At 30.5% G+C, this 25,523-nt stretch overlaps 1 protein-coding gene across 1 annotated transcript; it reads left to right on the plus strand.

Annotated features, from left to right (window-relative positions):
- Positions 1-11: 11 nt before the first annotated feature.
- Positions 12-25,016, plus strand: LOC127734604 (glucose dehydrogenase [FAD, quinone]-like). Its single transcript, XM_052244563.1, has 12 exons — positions 12-100; positions 3,623-3,788; positions 4,369-4,577; positions 6,549-6,738; positions 8,220-8,348; positions 8,869-8,990; positions 9,570-9,737; positions 11,124-11,274; positions 12,560-12,714; positions 15,235-15,409; positions 16,996-17,224; positions 19,259-25,016. Exons 2-12 carry the CDS (start codon positions 3,662-3,664, stop codon positions 19,422-19,424), a joined length of 1,821 nt encoding a protein of 606 aa, XP_052100523.1. The 5' UTR covers positions 12-100; positions 3,623-3,661; the 3' UTR covers positions 19,425-25,016.
- The last annotated feature ends 507 nt before the right edge of the window (positions 25,017-25,523 follow it).

Genomic DNA, 25,523 nt, shown 5'->3' on the forward strand with positions numbered 1-25,523 from the left:
CCCTTGTTGCAGAAAAAAGCGAGGTCAAAATCTAGAGGATTAATATTGTATCACCGAAGCCGAAGCCTTGATCAAAGGTCGAAAATTATATGTTAATAAGGTACCGACTTTTCATATTTTAAGCTCACCTGGCCCAAAAAGTAGTGTAAGCCGGCATCACTTGGCGTCCGTCGTTTGTCGTCCGTCTGTCGGTTAGCTTTCACAAAATTTTTATATTATTAGAAATATTATATTTGAGGTGAAAATGCACCCATTTTAGGCAAAGGGTCCACATGAACCTTAACCATTTGGACAGGTTGCGGAAGATCCTTTAAATGGGTATTATATCAATGACAATGATGGGTATTATACAACAAAGGTATCAATGTTCAATGATAAAAGTATAAACTATGTAAGGAGTAGTAAGGATGTGTGACTGGTCACTATTTCTGGTTTCATGGAATATGACCAGGTAGAAAAAATTATGATGAAATATATGAAAATGTTGCTGATTGAATTATTAGAATTAGGGGATAACTGTCTGTCAGGGGTACTATTTGTACAAGTAATTTTTATTTACTCGGTAAAAGTGACGCTACCCACATTTGAACTTGATCTGAGTTTTGTGGTAATAAGCATTGTGTGGAAGTCTCATAACATTTGGTTGAGGCTAACTTAAGTAGAGAATAGAAACTACAAATTCAGCAATTTTTCTATTTGTAAACATGCATAACTCTAGAACGGTTGTGTATATGTTTTATAACATTTGGTTGAGACAAACTAAAGTTAGAGAACGGAAACAAAAAAATTCAGCAATTTTTATGTTTATAAAGGGACATAACTCAAGAATGGTAAAAGTGACACCACCAAATTTCGTATTTAATCTGTATTATGAAGTAATAAGCATTGTGTATAAGTTTCATAACATTTGGTTGAGGCAAACTAAAGTTAGAGAACACATGGAGAATGGAAATGAAAAATTCAGCAATTTTTTTATTTGTAAAGGGGCATAACCCTAGAATGGTAATCAAACAGCTTGTAAGCACTGAATGGTAAAGATTGCTTTAATTTATCAGAAGGAAGTAAAATTGAATATTGCATTGTATAAAGCATTGGTTGTAGTTGATTCAACTACCATTATGCGCAAAGAAAGATAACTCCAATTTTCAAAGAAGACTTTGAAATATTTTTAGGAATGAAAACGTAGATTTTACAAAGGTCAAGCTTGAAATACAATATAGTTATCTCCATTCTGATGCCTCATATTAAAATAAATTCTGTTTGATAAATATTTTGGCTTAAAAATGCAATAATGAAAAAGTCCGCGAAACTGTTGCATCTTCTTTAGCATCTAAACAATGTGACGTCATATGTATACTCTGGATGTGAAACATAAAAACTAGACGTATTTATACTTTTCGTACGCTTCTGAATGGTTTCAATATTGACAAAAAGAAGATTTTGAGGCACAAAATGTGACTTTCTTGTTTTTTTTTTGAGAAATTTATATATATAATAACATACCAAAAAAAATCTGAAATTTACATGTATGATGATTTTTATCACAAATGCAATTAAAAGCTCAATCTCTTTCATTTGTCTTCAAGCTAAGAAAAACTAAATTGAAAATTAAGAAATAATTCATGTAAGCTTTCTTTTTCTTTTCATTTCATTCATAAATTTAATTGTAATAAAATCATTGTAATCATTTGTACCAAATTTAACTTGATTATTCTGTCTGTTACAAAATGGGCGTCTTTAATTGACAATAAAATATTTGAACTTGAATTTGTAAGCTGTAGATTTTTCGAAATTTTCATATCGCCTGGGCTGTTATATAAGAATTTATCCAGAGTTGACAAAATTAACAAATATAATTTTTATTTGATTATAGCAGAAATTTTGAGTGTTTTTCTCATATGGTTGATTATGTGAAACTTTTAAAATAAAACTCCTTTTAAACTGCTTATAAAACAAAAACAAAGTCTTGCATTTGTAAATTTCCTTTAGAAGGATGTTAAGGGTTTCGCCATCTATTGTTTTTTATTGCTATAATTTTTAAGGTTTCTTTTGACCAGAATGAATGTCTTATTTATGTCCTCATTTTTAAACTAAAATTTGCAAATTCTTTTAAGTGTAAGGCCATTGAAAATAGAATATTTGTTTCCCTTAACACAAGAAAATTTTAATGAGTTGGCAGGCTGAGAAACTTTTAATTTTGTTTAATATTTTTTTGAAAAATCAAACTAGACAAATTCAGTTTTGCTCAAAATAACAGAGAATTTATTTCTTATTACAATGACAGGAAATTCTTGCGAAAATTTTTTTTTTTCGACATAATATCTTGATCTAAATTGTGAAATAAGCTATTTTTTTTTACTCTTAAGATGATAAATGAAACATTTTTAAGGAATTATCAGACAATTAAAGCATCATTGATAAATGTCGTAAAAGAGTCTCTCTCTTTTTATATGCCCGTTTACGGGACGTACATGTAATATGGTATACCGTTATCCGTCTGTCGGTCCGTCCGTCTGTCCGTCCGTCGTCAACATGTCAGACATTAACTCAAAAACGCTTTAACCAAATTGCTTCAAACTTTGGTGAATTGTTTATATCTATTGACATGAGCTCCTTTTCGATTTTTATATATTTTAGATTTTACATTTCCGTGTTACAGGGTTTTATTCATAAAAAAAGGGGGATTTTCCAGTTTTCAGACAAAAAATCAAAAATTCTTTCAGCAGTTCTTATGAAACTTTGGAGAATTGTTTATATCTATTGATGTAAGCTCCGTTTAGAATTTTATAAATTTTTATTTATCATTTCTGAGTTCTGGGGTTTTATTCATTAAAAAAGGGGGGATTTTCCAGTTTTCGGACAATAACTCAAAAATGCTGTCAGCAATTCTCATGAAACTTTGGTGAATTGTTTATATCTATTGATGTTAGCTCCCTTTACATTTTCATAAATTTCTAATATGACATTGAGAATTGATTGAACTTTATTTGTTTATAGTCTGACAACAGATTTACTAAGTATTTCGCAACAGCACAGTGTATTGCACAACAGCAAGAAATCTTTAATTGAATATAAATTCAATTCATATAACCAATTTCAAGTTCTTTGACTACATTTATTCAGAAACCTATAATATGTCAAATATTTAATTACAATCCAAATTCAAACCTGTATCAAGCTTGAATATTGTGTCCATTTTTGCCCCAACTGTTCAGGGTTGGACCTCTGCGGGCGTATCCATCTGCGCTCAGCGAAGCAGTTTATTTTGTTTTTACATCTGTTCAAAGAAAGAATTGACCCGGAGGGTAAAAACAGACCTGGCTGGATTAGGAGAAACCAAAAATCTTTTTTGCATGCATATGGCCTAAGGAAATATTGCACAGCTTTATTATCATGATTATTTTTTTACTATCTTAAATGCAGGAACAAAACATAAACTTTATGAAAGTAAGGAGTTGTGGTATGATTGCCAATGAGACAACTATATATCCACTAAAAAGTTCAAATAAAGTGGATGTAAGCAATTATAGGCAACTGTACGGCCTTCAACCAATGAGATTTGTCAAATTATAGAACTGTAAATGCTACCAACTGCCCCTGAGTCTCTTTTCTTTTATTGTAGATTTACACCTAAGTATATTTTAGAGAGGCAGTATACAACATGTGTTTTTCATGGATGCCTATAGCAGTATTGGTTGTAGCAGTAATTGCTGGTTATATTTACTTCAACAAACCATCAGATATCTACCTCAGCCGACCACTCAACTCAACATATGACTATATTGTTGGTGAGTTCTTTTATCATGTTTATCATGTTTATCATGTTTATAAAGCAAAACAAAAGCAAACAAACTATATGTGTATAGGTTAATTAACTAATTTCTGTGGTCTAACACTTAATTATCAAGATGGGTTGACAACTTGACATTGCCTTTTCTCTTATTGTTCATGTACACCAGTATAAATAAACCAGTTCTTACCAGTTGGCTTTATTTTTGTTAAATCATAGGTTTATATAATTTTTATGTGTTATTTCTTGTAGGTTAATTATCTGTTTGGAATATTTTTCTGGGATTTTTTCATTAAATATTTTGAAAAACAGATTCTACCACTTAACCCTATTTATTATGTAAATTTTATCCTCTCTCAATAGTTTTTTAATAACTTGAACTATCCTGAATGAATATATATTATAATCAAGAGATTGTTCTTATAAAATCTGTATTTGAATTATTAAGATGAATGTATGAGCTTTTTCATATTCCCTAAGGACTATGATCCGGTCCCCTCAACTATGGAAAGGAGAGGGCCAGATTGTATCTCATAATATATGGTGCCTTCCTGAATTTCATGAACATTTTATTTCAGTTGGAGCAGGTTCTGCAGGTGCAGTAGTAGCCAATCGTCTGTCAGAAGACAAAGATACTTCTGTCCTATTGATAGAAGCAGGTGGTTCAGAATTAGGAATTCTAGAGTTTGAAATCCCAGCAGGGTTTATTGCCCTCCAGAGGACTGAGAGTGATTGGGAGTATTATACAGAACCTCAAAAGTATGCTTCACAGAGCATGAAAGAAAAGGTAACTTGACTGGGAGTATATAACTTAAAGACAAAAGGTAACTTGACTGGGAGTATATAACTTAAAGACAAAAAAGATGCATAAGCACATCAAAAAAAACAAAGGTACCTTTATGATATTAAATCCAATATGAAAAAATGCTGTAAAAAGAAAAATAATAAAAATACCGAACTCCAAGGAAAATTCAAAACTGAAATATTACTGCCACTGGAAGAAATATTACAATATTTGTTCATCGTGAAATAAAAGTCATAAAATATTTATGCAAAACGTAACATTTATTATAGTATTGTTCTTAATAATGTTTCTGGAAGAAATTCTTGAGGGAATTATACTTATACACACAAAAAGATGCAGCAGAGGTCATGCAAAAACATTGATAAACCAAAAGTATGCAAAATATGAGGAAAACTGACTTGACAAGGAGCATTGTACATGTTGTACAAAACCAAAAATTGTTCTTCACAAAAAATGAGAAAAAGGTTAACTTGATTGACAAGAAGATTTATACCAACAGAGTTCTCACTAAGACTTTAAGACCATCCAGAAGTCATGAAAATATGTCTGGACTTGTCAGTCAAAAGATGCATCAAGATTGATTCAGCTGATAAATAAATAGGAAGATGTAGTATGATTGCAAATGAGACAACTCTGCACCAGATGCCAAATGACCTAGACGGTTAACAACTATATGTCATCATACTGCCTACAACAATGAACAAAACCCATACTGCATAATGAGCTATAAAAGGCCCTGAAATGACAAATGTAAAACAATTCAAATGAGAGATCTAACGACCTGATTTATGTACAAAACAATGAATGATAAACAGCAACAAAAGACAACCACAGAATTGCAGGCTCCTGACTTAGGACAGGTACATACAGAATGTGACAGGGTTAAACTAGTTTGCTGGAGCCAAATGCTCGCCCTAACCTGTGACAGTGCCAGTGGTGTATCAGAACAATATGAGAACAAAGTTGAAAAGGGCTTAACTCATCAGATCGGTACAAAGCAGAAAAACATCTATCAAAAACACCTGATATAAGAATAAGAAGATGTGGTCTGGTTGTCAATGAGACAACTCTCCACCATTAGAGAGAGTCCAGTTCTCTTCATATCAAACCAAAAATCTATGCTCTACATATCATACAAAAATGACAAAGGGAAGTAAATCTGATATGGGAACATTATGCTAAATCATCCCCTCAGACTTTAATAGAAAAGCTAATTTGATAATCTGAAATATTAAAAAAAAACTTACTGCAAAGAAAATAAAATATTTCCCCAGTTTGACTTGCTTTACCTGCAACCATATAAATTTATGGGCAATGTACTGCCCCATTGAAAGAATTCAATAGGCATTGTTCTCTGTGGAATTTATTCACTGGGACCTTTAAATTTCTTCTTATAGAAATCCATCACTCATTGAATAATTAATCTGAAGAAAAAAAATATCTACAAAATAGATGAAAATACATGTATCAACTCACAAAACTGCATGTGATGTTGTATTTATTTAATATCACAAATATATTTTTAATCTGCTCAATATAAACACAGATTTAATCAAAAAAGATGATTTCTGACAATAATACTTTGGTTTGTTCATGAAATGTAAAACATGTGATTATAGGATAAATGCAAATGTTAAAATGTAAAAAAAATGACCAGATTATGAACTTAACACTGGTATATTTAGTATCATCACTTTAGATACATTCATCTGTATTTAAATATTTTAATGAATGAAAAAATATTTTTTTCATTTTTTAAAACTAACTTCCTGCAAGGCTAATAATATATTTTATCTCTCTAGCATTCCATACTGTATATACAAAAGGCTATTAGGAGTTTAGTTGAATGACCAATATCTTTTAGCAGTGGCTGCTAGTTGCAAAGATTTTTATAGCATACAAAATTTTATTCAGTATGAACAGGTTTTTATTATGATTAATATATAATGTCAGAGATCATACTGGCCAAGAGGACGAGTACTTGGTGGAACTAGTAACCTTAACAACATGGTCTACATCAGAGGTAGTCGCCATGACTTTGATCATTGGGAAAAAGAAGGGTGTAATGGATGGAGTTATAAAGATGTTTTACCCTATTTTATAAAAGCAGAGGACTTTCAAATGGATGAATATGCCGATTCAGGTGAATAAAACAAAATGTATAGGAAAAGTGACTTGTTAAGAATGAAGTTTGTCTAGGATGACAAAGAAATGGAAGAAGGCCTGTTGTCAAATGTCTAAAAGAATAATTTTAATTACCACAATAATGTAAAATGTGTTAACTATTGGAATTTCTACCCAAAAGTTAATACACCAAAATTGTCCTGTGAATGCTGTTTACACTCACATTTCTCTACTAATTTTGAAGAAATGATGATGATGATGATGATGATGATGATGGATGGCTGCTTAACGTCCAGCTGCAAAATTATATTAATATGCATATTCAGGACGAGAACATTTTAATGTAATATGAGTGATAACCCTGTACTAGACTGACACGCTTAGCCAGATTTTTAACATGCTAGTTCATAAGGCAACAGCCCATAGGAAGACATGTCACCTTTAATACCCAGACACATAATTCTGACTCCAAGCCAATCAGTCTTTGCTCTTACTCCTTAATGCTGCGTGCTTAGCCGAGAAGCAGCATATACCAATTTTAAAGTCTGTTTGACCTGGCCAGGGTTCGAACTCACGACCTCCAGCAATCATGGCGAACACGAGACCACTGAGGAGGTTTTGAAGAAATGTGTAGGAATGGTTTATATCAATAATATCATAAAGGTCAATAAGATTGGGAGTAAAATATCGTTGTTTCAAAGTTTTGTTCTGTGTCTGTCTTGAGGGTATAACATGTTTACTTGCCATTAATCATGTGTTTTTTATTAGTCATGAGTTTTTTATTAAGTTGATCTCCTGGTCAATGATTAGAAATGAAGAATCTAAACTTGGTAGTACAATTAGCTCATTATAGAAGGTCTTTGGTGGAGAGTTGTCTCTTTGGCAACCATACCATATCTCCTCATTTTATACAGTGTTCAAAGCATAAGGCTTCTGTGTAAAATAGCTATTTCTTCACCAGGAAATCATTTGAGCATAAATTAAGATGTAGTTAAAAAAGCTGAATCATGTTCATGTGTTGTTTTTTTTGCTTTAATTATGTAACATGTTAGCCCCTTATTTTTTTTTTTTTTCATATGCATTGTATGAATATACCTCCTTGACTTTTATACTAGAGTGAACTACTGGTAACACTTCTTTGAATGTATCATTGAATTTTAGTGCTTGGTATCCCGTCCAATTGTATAACCTGATGAAGGTTATTCCAGAAAAAAACTGTCTGGTGCATAAATTTGGTACATAAGTTAATACATGTATATGATCAAACAGAAACAACGTTAAGCTATCTTAAGCTTAAACAGCCTTCGAAAAGTTATATGACAGAACAAAGAGGATTGTGGGGTAATGTTGGATATCCAAAATTAACCAATAAGTTATAGTTTTATTTTCTTGTTACCATGGTAATGATAGGTACCTGAATAGATAGGACTGTTATGTGACAGGGCTTAGACTGTATCAATGAGTAGTATGACAACTATAATGGTGTTTACTTTTTCACAGGTTACCATGGTAAAGGAGGCTACCAAACTGTATCAGAAAGTCTAGTGACAGAGTTAAGAGACATTTACATGGCAGCATCGGAAGAAGCAGGCTATAAAACTGTTGACTGTAATGGGGAGAATATGATTGGTAAAGTTTGATAAATTTGTCAAAATATAAGATTTAAGATTCAAATTTCAGCAAATGCAGTGTAACCTCTCTGAACTAACTCCATGGAGATTATATATAGGTTTTGTTTGTTTGACAAATGCCTAAAATTACGAAAGATAGTAAACATTGTATGATAAAATCACATTTATTTTTATTTCGAGAGGTTTCTGGTTTACACTTATATATGATTAGATACAATTCAGCGACTCATTTCACCAAAAAAATTTTAAGAGAAAAAATACTTGTAAGTCATAAACATTTCAGTAGAGCTTATGATCAATTTTAGTCATAAGATATTTTTGTGAAAAGAGCCCCAGTATACTTTACTGTTCTTAAAAGACACAGCAGTAGATGGTTTAAGATATAAATAAATTCCAAACTAAAATGAGTGTATGAAGTTGTAATAGTTTTCTTGAAGAAACCTCTAAGTTTACGGCACATTGATTATTTTTATGATGATATATTCTAAATATATCTATTCTAAATATATCTTTTTTAGGATTTTGTAAGATGCAGTCATCTATTAGGAATGGACAGAGGTGGAGTACAGCTAAGGCCTATCTCAGACCTGTCATGGAGAGAGAAAATTTACACATTAGTATCAATTCTATCGTTACTAAGGTAAAATGTGTGGTGAAAGTAAGAGTACTCAAACTAGACACGAGGTAGAAAATTTACATGTTGTTTTAAATCTTTAATTAATAAAGAATATGCTATTACTGTTAAACCATTAATTCAGACTCTAACAGAGAAGGACACTTTACATTACATGTTCATTGCTCTTACCGGCGCCTATATCACCCTCTTCGGTTGCTTATTAATTCTCGTATCACAGATTTGTGACATTAGAGTGGAACTTATCAGCAAAATAACAATGTGAGAGGATAAGTTATCAACAACATCACAATTGAGAGCAGAACTTATTAGGCTTACTTTTTGTAAACCAACCAAGCCTATTAAAGAAGTCAAAGGGAGGTAACAAATATTATTCTTGGCCCCATGATGTCAACAGAAAAAATCTAGTACAAACTGGCATAAGCAATGTTGTCTACATGACCCTCACTTAAATGTATAAACAGTAATAAAGTAGAATCTTTTGACTAAAACACTCACTGAAAATGCGCATAAAAGAAAATAGACTAATAAGATAGACTAATAAATTTAAGATTTCAAAAAAAATGACTGATATTGATATTACAGATAATAATAGAGAATAAAAAAGCTGTTGGTATTGAAATGATTAAAGATGGCAGGAAGAAAAGAATCATGGTGAAAAAGGAAGTAATTGTATCAGCAGGAAGTGTAAATTCTCCTCAGTTACTGATGCTTTCTGGGATAGGTCCTAAACAACACTTAGAACAGTTTAAGGTGAGATGTAACCATGTTAGCTTTCATTTATTATAATGCTTTAGGGAATAGTAATGCTAAAGAGCATTTTGAGCAGTTGAAGGCAATTAAATGGTATCAATGATGTATAATGTCTTCATTAAACTTTATCATGATAAGCTGCTGAAACTTTAAAAGTAACAATGATTTGAATGCTTCTTTTTGTAATTTTATTGGGGTATAAAAGCATTTGCCAGAAGCACATTTTGTATGGAGCATAAGGCGGGGGTATATATTGATGCTCTTACAGTAACACTGTGTGATTTCTTTATGATAATGTAAGTGCTGCTTGACTTAATGTTTTAAATTGGATCACCATGCCATGGACCATAAGATACATTTCAAGTATAATTTTGACATTTTTGACCTTTACTATTCAAGAGTTAAATACTTAAAGTATCTAAAAAAAAAGAATATTTTTTGGTTATCAGAAATTGGAATTCATGTTCAAGAATTGTGTCTCTTTATTATGTTAAAAAAAACATTTTTTTTTATTCTGGTTGATAAGTACCACTTGACAACATCTTTTAGGTTTTATTGTGATTTTGACTGTTTTTGCAGTTACTGTTCAAGAGTTTAACCCCTTATTAGACCACTTTTGAGTTTGTTGCATTTCCGTCAAAAACTTTGGTTTTAGTGAAAATCATTCATGCATTTATGGGCATCGTCACTTCCTTCTCATTTTGAGCAAGCGGTTGAAAAAATATTGAACAAATTATTTGGCAAATTAGTTTCTTATAATTGATTATCAGCACTGCTGTCATTAGGGAATTGTGATTAAGTACTTTTAGTTCTAGTTTATCCTGCATAATGACGATCACAAAGACGCTTGATGAACTTTAATAGTGCAGGGATACAGGTGATCCCCTCTATCTGGTTAATGACTTCATATAAAAGGCACGCTTAATATTGACGAACTTTTCCGGTGAAGGACATAACTCTAAAGCGGTCTATTATTTTAAATAAAGTTTTGTTTTTTTATTCGGATGATTTAAAAAAAAAATGAAAACAACACACTATAAATTTCATGTTCCACTGGACCGATTCTATTAAAAAATTTTTACATTTTGTCATAGACCATTTACTACATGTGTGATTTTGATAGATTTGACATTTACTGATCAAGAGTTATGTCTCTTTATTTAATTTTAAAAATTTGTGGTTTTGCTTGTTTCTGGTTAAAAATTACTGTTTTGGCAGAATCTTTTTTAATTGATACACAATGTCTTTGATCATTATATACAGGTTCAGTTTGAATTTTACTGTGGACATAAACTGTTCTTGTATTATGGTGCTGGCAGTAGTATATGTGATCACATGGTCATCTATATTAGTGTATTTCCCTTTAAAAACACACATTTCTTACAGATCCCAGTGCATGCTGACCTTCCTGTGGGATCTAACTTACAAGATCACATGTTCTGTAGTTTACCTATTTATGCTAATGTGTCATATGGTATAGACATTATTAAAGCTACCAGTATCAAAACACTCCTACAATATTTTCTCTTTGGAAAAGGTGAGTATTAAAAGAGAAAAGTGTATAACTATAATTTTATCTTTAGCATCATTGATTTTGTCAGTGCAATTCTCCTTTTGCATACTGTCAGACGACATATCTAGGAGGTATCGCCCTTAAATGACAAATTTTCCTATTATCTTGAAATCTATAAAAGATAGAGAGAATCTTTAAATAGCAAAAATAATCAGCAAGGCAAGATCTAAAAATAAATTGACTTGGCCGAAATAGTCAGATGACTCCTTATTAGAGTTATTTCCCTTTAATGACGTTTTTTACCATTTTTTTTTAGTTTTTGCTTACTATCTTGCAAAAATCTTCTTCTTTAAAACTACTGGGCCAAATTTAACCAAACCTGGCTACAATCATTATTGGGGTATCAAGTTTAAAAAAATTGTCTGACAACCTTGCCTGCCAACCAAGATTACTGACATGGCTAAAAAAAGAACACAGAGGTAAAATACAAGTTTTGTCTATTATCTTGAAAACTGCTATGAACAGAGAAATTCTGACTTGTGGCTGATATATTCAAAAGATTGAGATTTACCTGCTGTCCATTTAGGTCAAAATTGTCAGATGTTTTCTTAAATGAGTTATTGCCCTTAAATGTCAAATTTTACCATTTTTTTTCATTTTGCCAATTATTTTGGAAACTTTAAGAGATAGAGTGAAACTTTAATGAGAAAAAATGATAAGCAAGACAAGATCTACAAAAAAGTTAAATGACTGAAATCTTCAGAGGACTCATCATTGAAGTTATTGCTCATTAATGACAATTTTTACCAACTTTTTTTTACAAATAAGCAATCATGGCTTAAATCTTGATTCAACTCATTAATGGAGTTATTGCCACTTAAAGATAATTTTTTACCATTGTTTTTTAGTTTATGCCTATCATCTTGAAAAGTATAGCAGATACAAATGTAGATAAAACTTTAAAAAGCAAAAATCATCAGCAGGACAAGATCTACAAATACATCAACATGACTGAAATTGTCAGTTAACTCTTAATATATAGAGTTGTTGCTCTTTCATGATAATTTTTATCAAAAAGTGGCCATTATTGAAGATGCAGGTGAGCAACACAGGTTATTTAGAGACTCTAGTTTAATTTAAGACCATTTAGCTATAAATCCTTTAAATTGCAGCTATCAATTAGTGGTTTTATTCCTTATAAGGAAGATTGATTAGAATTTTTTGAAATGTCAAAATGCTGTCATTGATTTTAAGATAAAAACTTTCAAATATTTTATTTAAAAGTATTGAATTTTTTTTTTCAATACAGGTTATTTGACTTCCTCAGCTTTAGAAGCCACTTTGTATACACATTCATCCAAGGGAGATAAATCTTTCTATCCAGACATACAGCTGCATTTTCTCAGTATATCATTTGATCCAAATATGGCGAAGAAATATAATCCAAACAACATGGATGATGAGGTAAGTTCAAAGGACAAGATAAATCAATTGGATTGTTTTTTTCACCAGGGTGATAATCTGCTTTATTATCAATGTTTAAGTCTACAGATGGAAGTCATGCTTCAAGTCAGGAGTCTGTAATTCAGTGGTTGTTTTTTGTTGCTGTATATCATATTTGTTTTTCATGCATTGTTTTGAACATAAATCAAGTTGTTAGTTTTCTTGTTTGAATTGTTTTAAATTGGTCATTTAGGTATGCTGTATGGGTTTTGCTCATTGTTTAAGGCTGCAGGGTGACCTATAGTTGTAAATTTCTATGCCATTTCGTCTCTGGTGGAGAGTTGTCTCATTTTCAATCATACCACATCTTCTTATTTTTATATTGAAATAAAAGATTAAAAAAAATGTAAATGTGGTTGATCAGATGAACTAACTAACATAGATTTGACATCTCTAAAGCCATTGGAACCATTGTTAATTAAGGGGTAAACTCAGTAAAAAATCGCCCATTGGCTTCAATACAAACCTACTTCTTCAATTAAATTTATACATGGTTTACCTGTAGAAATCACAAGCTTTCATATATCATTCATTTAACTACAAATGTAGCCCCTTCCTTTGCCACAATCAAAAGGCCTGAGAACACAGTTATTTCGTAGTGCATTTCTTTCAGACAATAAATGAAAATTAAAAAAATCCCACCTGCGCTTTCTCAATAATATTTTTACAGTATGGTGTACTTCTGTTGGGAGAAATTATATCAAAATTATAGAAAACTTCATCAACTCTAACTCAAAATATGGACAATTTTATGTAAAGGGGGTCTTGAATTCTTTTGACAGCTTCAGACATACTAATTTTTAACCTTTTTCAGCTGGACCAAATAACTACTTTACTTGAAAATTCATAACCCAATTTTTTCTACAGTGTAATTTGATCCCTCTACTTGATACTTGTGGCAAAAGATATGAAGAAATAAAATAGGAAGGGGTATTAAAAATTGTAACTAATACACTGTCCCACTAGGGACTATATTTGTAGACAATGAAAATTCAATGGATGATAACTGTGTTCCCTGGCCATATGTTAATGAGACAACAACCTTAAGACACAAAAAACAATAAAATCAGAAGAAATGTGATTTGGAGGTCAACATTTGGACGTCAAAACATAAAGAAATAAATTTGGAAGGTGTATGAAAAAAAATTGTAACTAATACACTGTCCACAGGACCAAAACATAAGGGCATGCACCATTTTAGGGCCATTCACATGATCTTGTTTACAAACAATGTAGATTCACAATAAATTCCAACACTGATCCCCATTTAAATTATGATTAAAATGAAACTATCAACTTAAAATGATAAAAAACATACATGGTCATATATCAATTAAAACTCTCAAAATACACTTTCTTAAATACCAGAAGTTCAAACACTGTGAACTTTTCGAAGAACAATGATATGCAAATGGAAATACTGACCGAGACCAAATAAGGACATGAAATTGAGTGTCCAAAAAATAAATCAAACATATGCAAATGATATAAAAGATATAACCAAATACGGAATTCAACGCATATGGGGTGACTTTCCACATGGTGACTTTTGAAAAGTACTCACAATGTTAAATCTGAATATAATATACCTGTTGAAGGAATTATATTATCATAATAAAATACAAATTACCTGTAAGAAAAAATACTATAATAAAATAAAGTCTTATATATCATTATTACCATTTTTTTACAGGTGAAATACAGGTAAAAATGCGGAAAGGTGGTATCCATTTATTTTGGAAAAGTAATGCACGAAAATGCGGAAACGTGAAACTGGATTTTTGCTAAAAATGCGAAAATGTAATGACTATCTATTTCATAACATAATCCTATTTTCTTTCATAAAAAACTTAAGGAATTAAAAACATGCTATTGTGACTTAATGTCGTCATAAAACTTGAATAAAAACCATGGTTATAATTATCTGGTAAAACTAGAATAAAAACCATGGTTAAAATTACAAAACATAATGACTGATTCATACAAAGCAATCAATTTCCGTGGGTTGTCAATTTTGATAAATTTTGACACCAGTTTTTGTTAAAATCCTACCATAAAAAGATATTTCTCAAAATTTGTGTCTTTTTAACAAAAAGTAAGTTTATACCATTTTTTTTGCACCTTCAACCACTTTGAATTAACTTATTATACTTGTTATATGGTATATATCAATTTTGTTGAATTCCTATCTAAAGAAGATCTTTCTCAAAATTTGTGATTTAAAAAAAAATACATGTACCGGGTACTAAGTTTCCTTCAAATCTATCCAAATACACATGTATTGCTGATACATTTTATCGACCCCCTGCATTGTAAATTTTTATTTTAGACTTTTTATTTTTTTGGATGTATGTTTAAGTTTGTTATAAATCAAATATGAGAATTTGAGTCAAATTGGTTAGCATGAATTTGACAACTAATTCCCCTTTAATGTTATTTTCATGATAAAACAATCTGAAGGTATGAATATTTCTATTTTAGTCGATTGAGAATATGATTAATTCTAATATTGATGCATCAATGGTGATTATGCCAACATTGATTCATCCGAAAAGTCGTGGAGAAATTCGTCTTAAAAGTACAGACCCATTTGATCACCCTGCTATAGACCCTCACTATCTAGAACAGAAGGAAGATGTGAATGTTTTGATAGAAGGTTTGTGTCGTTAAGTATGATTACTTAGTTTTAAGCGGGTCATTTTGTACTGGCATATTACTATTTAGGAAAGATTTCCATTGAAATACCTTAAAATGTATTGTGTAATTAAATGTACATTGAAGTTTTTTTTACAAACCAAAGCAATTTAATGTTTCATTTATTTTTTCTGTATTGAACATATTTTAACCTTATTTTCAATCATCAGATTTAATTTTACTCTTATTGGTATGAAACTTTTAAAGTTTTAGAAAAATGTATATTGAGAAAAAAAGAAAATGCTTTTCAACCTATAACAGTTGTTCAGTTGTTAAAAAAAGGGGGGGGGGGCCTTGCAAGTTGATTTCTAATCCTGCACATAACAGGTGTGTTCAACTGCAGTTTTAATTGATTAAGGATGTTGTTCTCTCCTTGCACTCCGAGAGCTGCCAAGAATTAGCCATAAATGCTGAAAGTGGCATTAAACACAAATAATTTATTCAATCAATCAATTGTCAAAACTATACTTTTCTATAAAAATGTAGAAAAAGATACCATTAATTTAGAAAATCTTTGCTTTACCAATATCCTTTTTTTTCACATAAACACACTTTTTGACAATATCGGACAATAGATAGTACAATTTCCGTAATTACCTAATGTAATAAAGACTACAAAAACAAATTGTCAAAATCAATGTATTGTATAACTAACCATATATAATAGATATATTTTTACTGTATAATCTCCCTGGTTAAATAGTAACTAATTTACAGGGATACCTGACTGAATGCTGTGAGTAGAGTAAGTTGTAAAAACAGCAGAGAAATCTGCAATAAAAGATTTATTTTATATAAAAAAAAAGACAATTTTTTCAGTATATGTATTGCCTTTAACAATAAGAAAAAGAAAAGTCATCACATTTGTCATAGGTTTTTTGATTCGAACATCACTGATGAGTCTTTTGTAGATGAAATGTGCGCCTGGCATACACAATTTTAATCCTGGTCTTTATGATGAGTTTACTTTCAGATGTTACAGATGCTACTTGAGAATTTATGGCAATAAGAAGTGTTGTTAAAAATATCTCTTCTTATTAAATTCATATATAGTGAAATCAAATATATGCTATTAAAGCCTGTTTTTACCAAATGATGACATCTGTAATTCTGTTGTAAAAAAATTTATAAGAAAGGAAATTTTACAACGTTGAAATCTGAGACATCATTAAAAACACATATTTGAACAACTCAATAAGAAGAAAAAAGGAAATTAACAATAGGAAAGGGAAAAAGTCATCACATTTTTCATAGGTTTTGGTACTAACATATAAAAAAACACACGCTTCAGGTTAAAGTTTTTGGTCAAGGTAGTTTTTGATGTAGTTGAAGTCCAATCAAACTTGAAACTTAGTACACATGTTTTCTATGATATGATCTTTCTAATTTTAATGCCAAATTAGAGTTTTGACCCCAATTTCACTATCCACTGAACATAGAAAATGATAGTGCGAGTGGGGCATCCATGGACACATTCTTGTTTATATCAGATTTACTAATTAGTGTTACATTGCTTTGTTTTTTCTTAAGTTTTGTTTATTTTTATAGGTATCAGGGTTGCACAAAAGTTAGTCAAAACAAAAGTACTTGAGAAATTTGGAGCAAAAGAAGTGAATCTTATTGCCCTGAATCCTAAATGTTCACATATAGAATATGATTCTGATGCATTCTGGGAATGTGGTATACGTAATGCAGCTCAAACTGTTTATCATCCAACAAGTACATGTCGTATGGGTGCTGCCAATGATCCTACTGCAGTAGTCGACTCTCAGCTTAGGTATGTATTACTGTGGATTCATTATTATTTGTGGAATATCATTTTTTTTTGTGGATTTTGTGGGTAATAGTATACCACAAATTTGAATGTCCAACAAACTTCAAATTCTAAATAGGCTTGTATACAGACTTTGGCAAATTCACAAAATCATATACACGAAAATACAATTGTTCTCCCTATCCACAAACATTTTTGACATAAATCACATGAGTACATGTTGAAAGGTAAAATGAAATAAATTTTTTGAAAGTTTCCTACTTAAATGTTGAATCTGTTTTCATTTCGACCTTTATCTTTGTGTTTTGTCCAGCCTGCAACATTTATGTCGCGAAACAAGACATAGCAATCCTAGATTTCGTTGTCGGTGTAGTCAACGTTTAGGTTCAGTCTGTGGTTAAATTTTTTTTAGAATCAATAACTTTGTCAAACTTTCATTGAATTTTATGAAATTAGGACAGAAGCTTGTTTGTTATCAAAAGACAGTATACGTGGCAGAATTTTGAAAATATTTATTTTTATTTTTCACAGTTAACATTTAAATTTAGTCAAGAAGTTACAGTCTGGGGTTAAAGTTTGTTACACATCAATTACTTTGTCAAACCTTCATAAAATTTTATGAAACTTTGGTAGCATCTAGAGAAAAGTTAGATTTTTTTTAAATTCTGTATTTTACTGATAAATTGACTCACTTTTTTAGTCAACATTATGCTTTTACACTGACAGCAGCAATCGCAGGCGAGACACAGGGTTCTGTGGAACCCTTTACAATTCTTTTTTGTTACAGAAAAATATTCAATGCTCTTTTCTGAGTTGTTCTAGTTCTGACAATTTCCTGCTTTCACAAAACCATAAATTTCAAGTACCCAAGGCATGAAAAGCTTGTTACAATTTTGATATTAAAAAGGAATAGAAGTTTGACATAATTGGCAAAGATCCTTCAATAAAAATTCTAATAACATAACCCAGTCATGTTTTGTGATTGAAATAAATGACTTATGATATTTTTGGCCTTTTAACTTTTTGATTCGAGCATCATTGATAAAGCCTGGTATCTTTGATAAGGTTTTTTTAGGTATCTTTTGGAGTCTTAAATAGTTCTACACTAATTGCATTGGTTTTACCTTAATTTCCTGTCAAAACCTTCAATAATGCAGGCATACAAGCTAGCAGCTGTACTAACTCGTAAATTGAATTATAAAGTTTCCTGAAGAAAATTCAGACAATTGTAAATATCATGTTGCACAATATCGTTTTTCTTTTATATTGTAATAGAAAAACAAAGAACATGGGGTATCCAACCAGGACACAAAATCAGTACAGACACACCAAAAACACACAAAAAGCAAAGGAACAGCGCATTTATTGCTATTCTTCATCTCAAAGTCACAGTTAGGCATTCAACACGCAGCCAAAAAACTCTCACCTCACTGCAAGTTTAAGACAGCCCCTAGCATCGGCTTGAGCAGAATTCTTTGCAAAATATATATATTTTATTCATATAGTGAAGAAGAATAACTTTTGCAAAATTGAATTAGTAAATGAACTGAAACTATAAAAACCAATACCTGACTCATTTCTATGTGCATATAATAACACCCATAAACTTTTCTAATACTGTAAATTCAGAAATTATTGCAAGTTTTTATTAATGCGAATAATGCAACTGAATGAGTATCCCAATAATAAAAACTTGCATTCTGATATCTGATACATATAACTTTATACATATTATCCTAAAATTGCTATAATTTATCTCCCATTTGAGTCCAATTCTTCAAAATTCGCAATAATAAATGCACGCAATACTTTCTGAATTTACAGGAGTATTGAATGAATAAAATAACACATGATTTTATTCTTAGATACTCTAGTATTGACTTCGAATGCTGAAAAGTTTTTTAAAATATTGTTGACCTGTAGATGTATGTTGTTTATATGTATCCGTCTCATTGACATATAACCAACATTTCCTGACATTCTTATAGGCTAATTTTCTTCTTTTAGAACTGAAATTGATATTCTAAACATTTGCAGGGTGAAAGGAATAGCAGGCCTTAGAGTGGTAGATGCATCTGTCATGAGAAATATTCCATCAGGCAATACAAATGCTCCATCCATCATGATTGGGGAGAAGGCATCGGATATGATCAGAGGAAAGGATACAGTAGCAGATATTAGAGCAAAGACAAAGAATTTATAATAGTTAATTATTTGTATTGATTACTTTTGATATGAAACAGATGCAAACATCAGAGGTCTCGGTCATAAAGCTTTAGTCGGTACTCATGAGTATAAAATTTGTGCTCGAAACAATAAATCCAGTATTTTGATTGGTTGATTTTTGAGTCTGAGTATCATACTCAAAGGTTTTATGACCACAAGGTCGTGACTGAAAATTGATAGAATAGTAGTACATGTACATACATGAGAAAATCATACAAATGACATTAGATTATACATTATATCATAAAATTGTGTTTGCACTGTTTTAATAGTCCAGGGGGATATCAGGTTAATTAAGGAATAACAGTACTGTAGTTGAAGAGTTGCCACCGTCAATTGGTGATTTGATGGTCGCAAATGCAGTTTTACTGGCGACGGCGGAAACTATTCAACTAAAGTACTGTTATTCTGATTCTAATGCATTACAAAAAGAAATAATACATTAGAGCCTGAAAAAATGTATAAATTTGAAATAAAATAAAATCCCACGAAACTTCATGAATGATTTTGGCATAAAGATGTCATGGCTAAACGTGACGTGACGTCATACAAATGAAAACTTACAAACTGAAGGTTATTACGTTACCTCTACGATTCAAATTTAGATAAAATCACATCAAAACTGTGATTTTGAAGAGGTGTTGTTTTATTTTTGATAATATTGTAGTAATCAAACATTTGTTGATCCAAGCAATTCAAAATAGCGGGTTCCTCCTTAGTTACGACACGTCAACTGTGGATTTGATGGTAACTTTTAGCCAATGAAAAAAATTGTTACATAAAAATTGCATTGGAATGATCTATTATCACTTTACCTGTGTCACTTCCTCACATAATACTATAATGATCAAGTTCAGACCATTTACTTCAAGACTTTTGAGGAAATGCTATCTACAATTTTGATTACAAAATTAAAATACTTTTTTATTCATCAAAGTAGAAAACAGTGAAATGTGATGTTATTTACTACGCAAAATATTATGCATAAGTGGAAGAGTCCCCCTTTCTTAACAAATATAATATTATATTGTACTAATATCATTATAAACATGAAATAATGTTATGTCGAATTTCAATTTTAAAGCAAATTTTAGTCATATTAAAGCAATTTTACATGTATGAAATTAGAAAAACCAATGATTTACTGCCACTTGATGGTCAGAAGAAATTCTGTATTGTAAATGCAGATTTATTCATAATTTATAATCAAGTAAAAACTTCTAATTTATATATTTACTTTATTAATTTAATTTTATAATTTTACATGTTTGTTTATGATGCATGTCCTGATTGAATCAGATTTGGCAGAGCATCAATGATGCATGTCCTGATTGAATCAGATTTGGCAGAGCATCAATGATGCATGTCCTGATTGAATCAGATTTGGCAGAGCATCAATGATGCATGTCCTGATTGAATCAGATTTGGAAGAGCATCATTGATGCTTTGATTTTTTTACTGTTGTATTTTGATTGTATAAAGCACACTGTTGCCATATTATGTTTATTTTTTTAAGAGTAATCTTTTTAAATGTTGTCTATTACTTTTTTATGATGAGTTTACATTATCAGGATGATTGGTTTTTATGATTTTGTTGTTGTCATAATTTGTTATCAATTTTTGTGGAGCCTGCAACATTTTTCGCATTAGAGACATAACGATCCTCAATTGCATAGTTGGCTTCTTCAGTTCAGTTTGAGGTTTAAGTTTTTTTAAACATCAATAACTTTGTCAAACCTTTATGGAATTTTATGATACTTGGACAAAAGCTTTTTTATAAGAAATCAGTATCCAGAGCTAAATTTGGAAAATACTTTTTTTTCATTTTTCCATATTTTACTGAATTTTTAGCAGTTTAAATATAGATACTGTCTTGGGTAAAAGTTTTTATAACATTAATAACTTTTTACACCTTTAGCGAATTTTGCAAACAAACCTTTGGCAGAAGATGTTTTAAGATTAAGAGATAATATGTAAAGCAAAATTTTTAAAATATATTTTTTAATTTTTCCATTTTTTACTGATAAATGGACTTAGTTTTGATTTGCAGTTAACATTAAGATATAGTCTAAGGTTAAAGTTTTTCAGATTTTAATAACTTTGTCAATCCTTCATGGTATTTAAAAATATATATACAGTATTTTTCCATATTTTACTGATAACATTACTTTGTATTTTCTGCAGTTTAAGATACTGTATGGATTTTAATTGTGTTTTACATCGATTACTTTGACACCTTCATCAAACTTAGGAAAAAGCTTTAGTTACCATTCAGAATAAAGTCTGAAGCAAAACTTTAAAATATATTTTTCATTTTCCTGTATTGTACTGACAGTTGTTTAATTTGCATTTAACATTTACATACAATCTGGGATTAAATTATTTAGACGTCACTAACTTTCATGCAATATTTATGTTACTTGCACAGAAGCGTTTCAAGATCTAGAAATAGCATCTAAAGAACAATAGTAGTATTTTACTGATAAATAGACTTTTAGCAGTCAGCATGACACTTTTACACAGACAGCAGCAATCGCAGGCGATACAGTGTTCCACAGTATTCATATTGGGATGAATAAACATTACCTAAGACAGGGTCACTAAGATAGGAATGACTGTATTGTTTGGATGTTATCCCCAGATGACAAAATGATCAATAGTCTTTTTATTTTAGGTTAAAAATACTCCATTGATTGATGATCATTGATTTGATAAACACCTAAATACAGAAAAGATAGTGCAGTCAAACCTGGTTAAGAGACAACCTGTATTAAGCAAAAACCTGGGTAATAAGACCATCAATTTTAGATCCCTCTGCAGTGCATTTCATATAGATTGAACCTGTATTAAAAGACCATCTGTCTTATGAGACCACTTTTTTGCTCTCCTTTAAGTGAAAAATTAAAACAGGTTTCATTGTACAGATGTACTTTTATTTAGATGAGATATCTCCTGGTATCTTATCACTGGATGTTAAGCAACCAACAATCAATCAATGTCCTGGTATCTTACCACTGGACGTTAAGCAACCAACAATCAATCAATGTCCTTGTTTCTTACCACTGGACGTTAAGCAACCAACAATCAATCAATTTCCTGGTATCTTACCACTGGACGTTAAGCAACCAACAATCAATCAATGTATTTGTATCTTACCACTTGACGTTAAGCAACCAACAATCAATCAATGTCCTGGTATCTTACCACTGGACATTAAACAACCAACAATCAATCAATGTTCTGGTATCTTACCACTGGACATTAAGCAACCAACAATCAATCAATGTCCTTGTTTCTTACCACTGGACATTAAGCAACCAACAATCAATCAATCAATCTTCTGGTATCTTATACTTTAGAAAATGAAGTCAGTTATCCTCAAAACATAAAGCAATTATATTTTTTATGTTGAAAAAGAAAAACAATAAGCGAAAAGATATGTGAAGCTAATTGTTTTTTTATATGTTATGTTTGTCAACCTTCACTCAGGATTATTAAAAATGAACTAATTTTTTTCTTAGTACATAATTTATATTGAATCATTGTTATATGGTTGTCTTGTCTTTTTTTTATTTTCTCAGAATAATTTAATTAATTCAATGAACATTCAGTGGAAAAATTAATTCCATGCACAAGAATTTATCAAACATTTCAATTTATGGTTAATTAACCCATCCATGAGAGCCTCTTAATAGACTGTGATATGAGTATTTTTTAATGAAGTTTTTTTTACCCTGTATAGGTAAATGTTTCTAATAGTTCAGGTTTGATACATGTTTGTGATTTATTAATTTTTTTTAGAATATGCTCAAACATTTAAAGGTTTTTATCAAGAAATAGAATAAAATATTGTTTCAGATATAAAAATAATGGAAATACTGTGGATTCATTATTATTTGTAGGATACTAATTTTCTTCGATTTCGTGGGTACAGGTGAACAATGAATTTCAACGTTCGACGAAGTACAAATTGTTTATAGGCTTGTATGCAGACTTTGGCAAAACAACGAAATCAAATATCCATGAAAACATATTTTTTCCTCAATCCACGGAAATTGGTATGCACGAAAAATAAATGAATTCACAGTACAGTGAAATCTTGATAAAAAAAATATGTGGTTTGCTTCTTGGAAGTTGACATGTCTTTCTGCACACTATTAACCCCAAGCTAGATAATTAAAAATTAAACTTAGTACAGGAAAAATAAAGTTTTAATAACCAATTTAAGCAACTAATATGAAATCACTGTAACTACACAAAAAAAATAACCAGATTAGTAGAAAATGTATATTTTTCATTGATAAAATGTTGTAATACATTATATTCTTCCTTCAAACTAATTCAAATGTTCTTATTTTTGTTCTCGGCCAGAACTTGACTATTGCTTTGCATGTACTTGATTACCTACCTTTAATGAAACTGAAATCCCTTCTATATATATTTGTTTTCACTATATTTAAAGACTTATGTAGAATTAACATATTTTTTTGTCTTTTATAGGATATATAATGTTGTAACCTGTAATTGTCATTGTATGTACAGATCATCAATTTTAAATCAAATGTCATTCAATTTTTTTGAATATGTTAGTTTTTTTAAAAATCAGTCAATAGTAAAGGTCAAATTGACATGCATAAGCACACTTATATTCAGGTTTCATTTAGTTCTTACATTTTTAAATACAAATTGATATAAACATGAATATGATTTAGTAAAAAAATTACTAAAAACTCAAAAAGAGACATACATTGTTGCACTAGCTAACCTAATGTAATATCCTTAATTGTATGCTTAGTATAGAATACAAGTCAATTTTATACTCAATACCATTGTTATGTATCAGTTGTCTCTGATGATATCAAAATAAGTCACTGTTACACAGGCTACTGAAAAACATCTATTCAGATAAATAATAAAGTTTTCCCTGGTACAACGTGTACATGATATTACTTTTTCAATATCACACACACTATCAACCCTCAACCAAATACCTAGAGCAGAGCTCAAAGAGATTAATTTGGTGTCTCAGGTTGATATGGGCATTATATTAAAAGAATCATATAATTTTCTCAATTTTTCAACATTTAATCTGAAAAAAAATTCACCATTGTACATGTACCTCAGAGCAATGTCATATATTTGGAGGGATTTTACTCCCATTTAACAGAGAATTATGCTCATAAGCCAGATTTTACCTCATTACGTGTTTCACATTCTGTATACAACATCATGTTGAACAACTGTTGATTTATCTAAATATGTGACAAAGAGTACAACACCTTACAAGTTTATATCAGTTTCATTCAATACATGGTACCACTCCCAGAGCATTAAGTGGAATTTTTTGGAGTGTGTACACTCAAGATCTATGACAGAGGTGATCAATGATTTGTAACAGATTGTGTCTATGTGTGAAGATACTCATGGTGAAGAGGTAACTGTTTTGTGTTTAAAATGAAAAAGTGCTTTTATGTATTTATTTAGCTTTTTTACATATTTATTGAAAACTATTTCCAAATTTTTTTATAAGCGGAGCTATCTTTATATGAAAATAAAGTCTTAGAAAGTGTTTACTGTTAGCTTTTTATGTATATTTTGCTAATCACTGATTCAGACTTAAAAAGGAATGGTTGGAATCCCTATATTAAGGTTTACCATGAGTGCTAGAAGCTTATTTATCTCTTCTGAATACATTTGATAGTTGTTTTAATGCCTTTACTGTGATCTTAAAATTATATCTCTAAAGTCACAGCAAAAAATACATTAACCGTGTCTTTTTTAGCTCTCTAAAGGCACTTCAAATATGCATTATCATTTCTTGTGTGGCAAAAAGTTTGAATGGTGGAAGACATTAGCTGGGTCTGTTTTTGTTCAGAACCATAAAAAATGTCAAAACCAGTTTGCTTTGTGTCCAAATGTATTTCCAATATGACTCATATCCCATCAATATTTAGATGCATCTATAGACAATAAGAGTGATTTGTTTAGTCAAGTTATCACTAGCATTTCCAAGATTTTTAAAGGTCTACCAGTATTAAAAGCTGCTTGACACAGTCTTGTCCAATTAAATCTCACA

This window comes from Mytilus californianus, unplaced genomic scaffold (genome assembly GCF_021869535.1).
Source record: "Mytilus californianus isolate M0D057914Y unplaced genomic scaffold, xbMytCali1.0.p SCAF_3, whole genome shotgun sequence".
Lineage (NCBI taxonomy): Eukaryota > Metazoa > Mollusca > Bivalvia > Mytilida > Mytilidae > Mytilus > Mytilus californianus.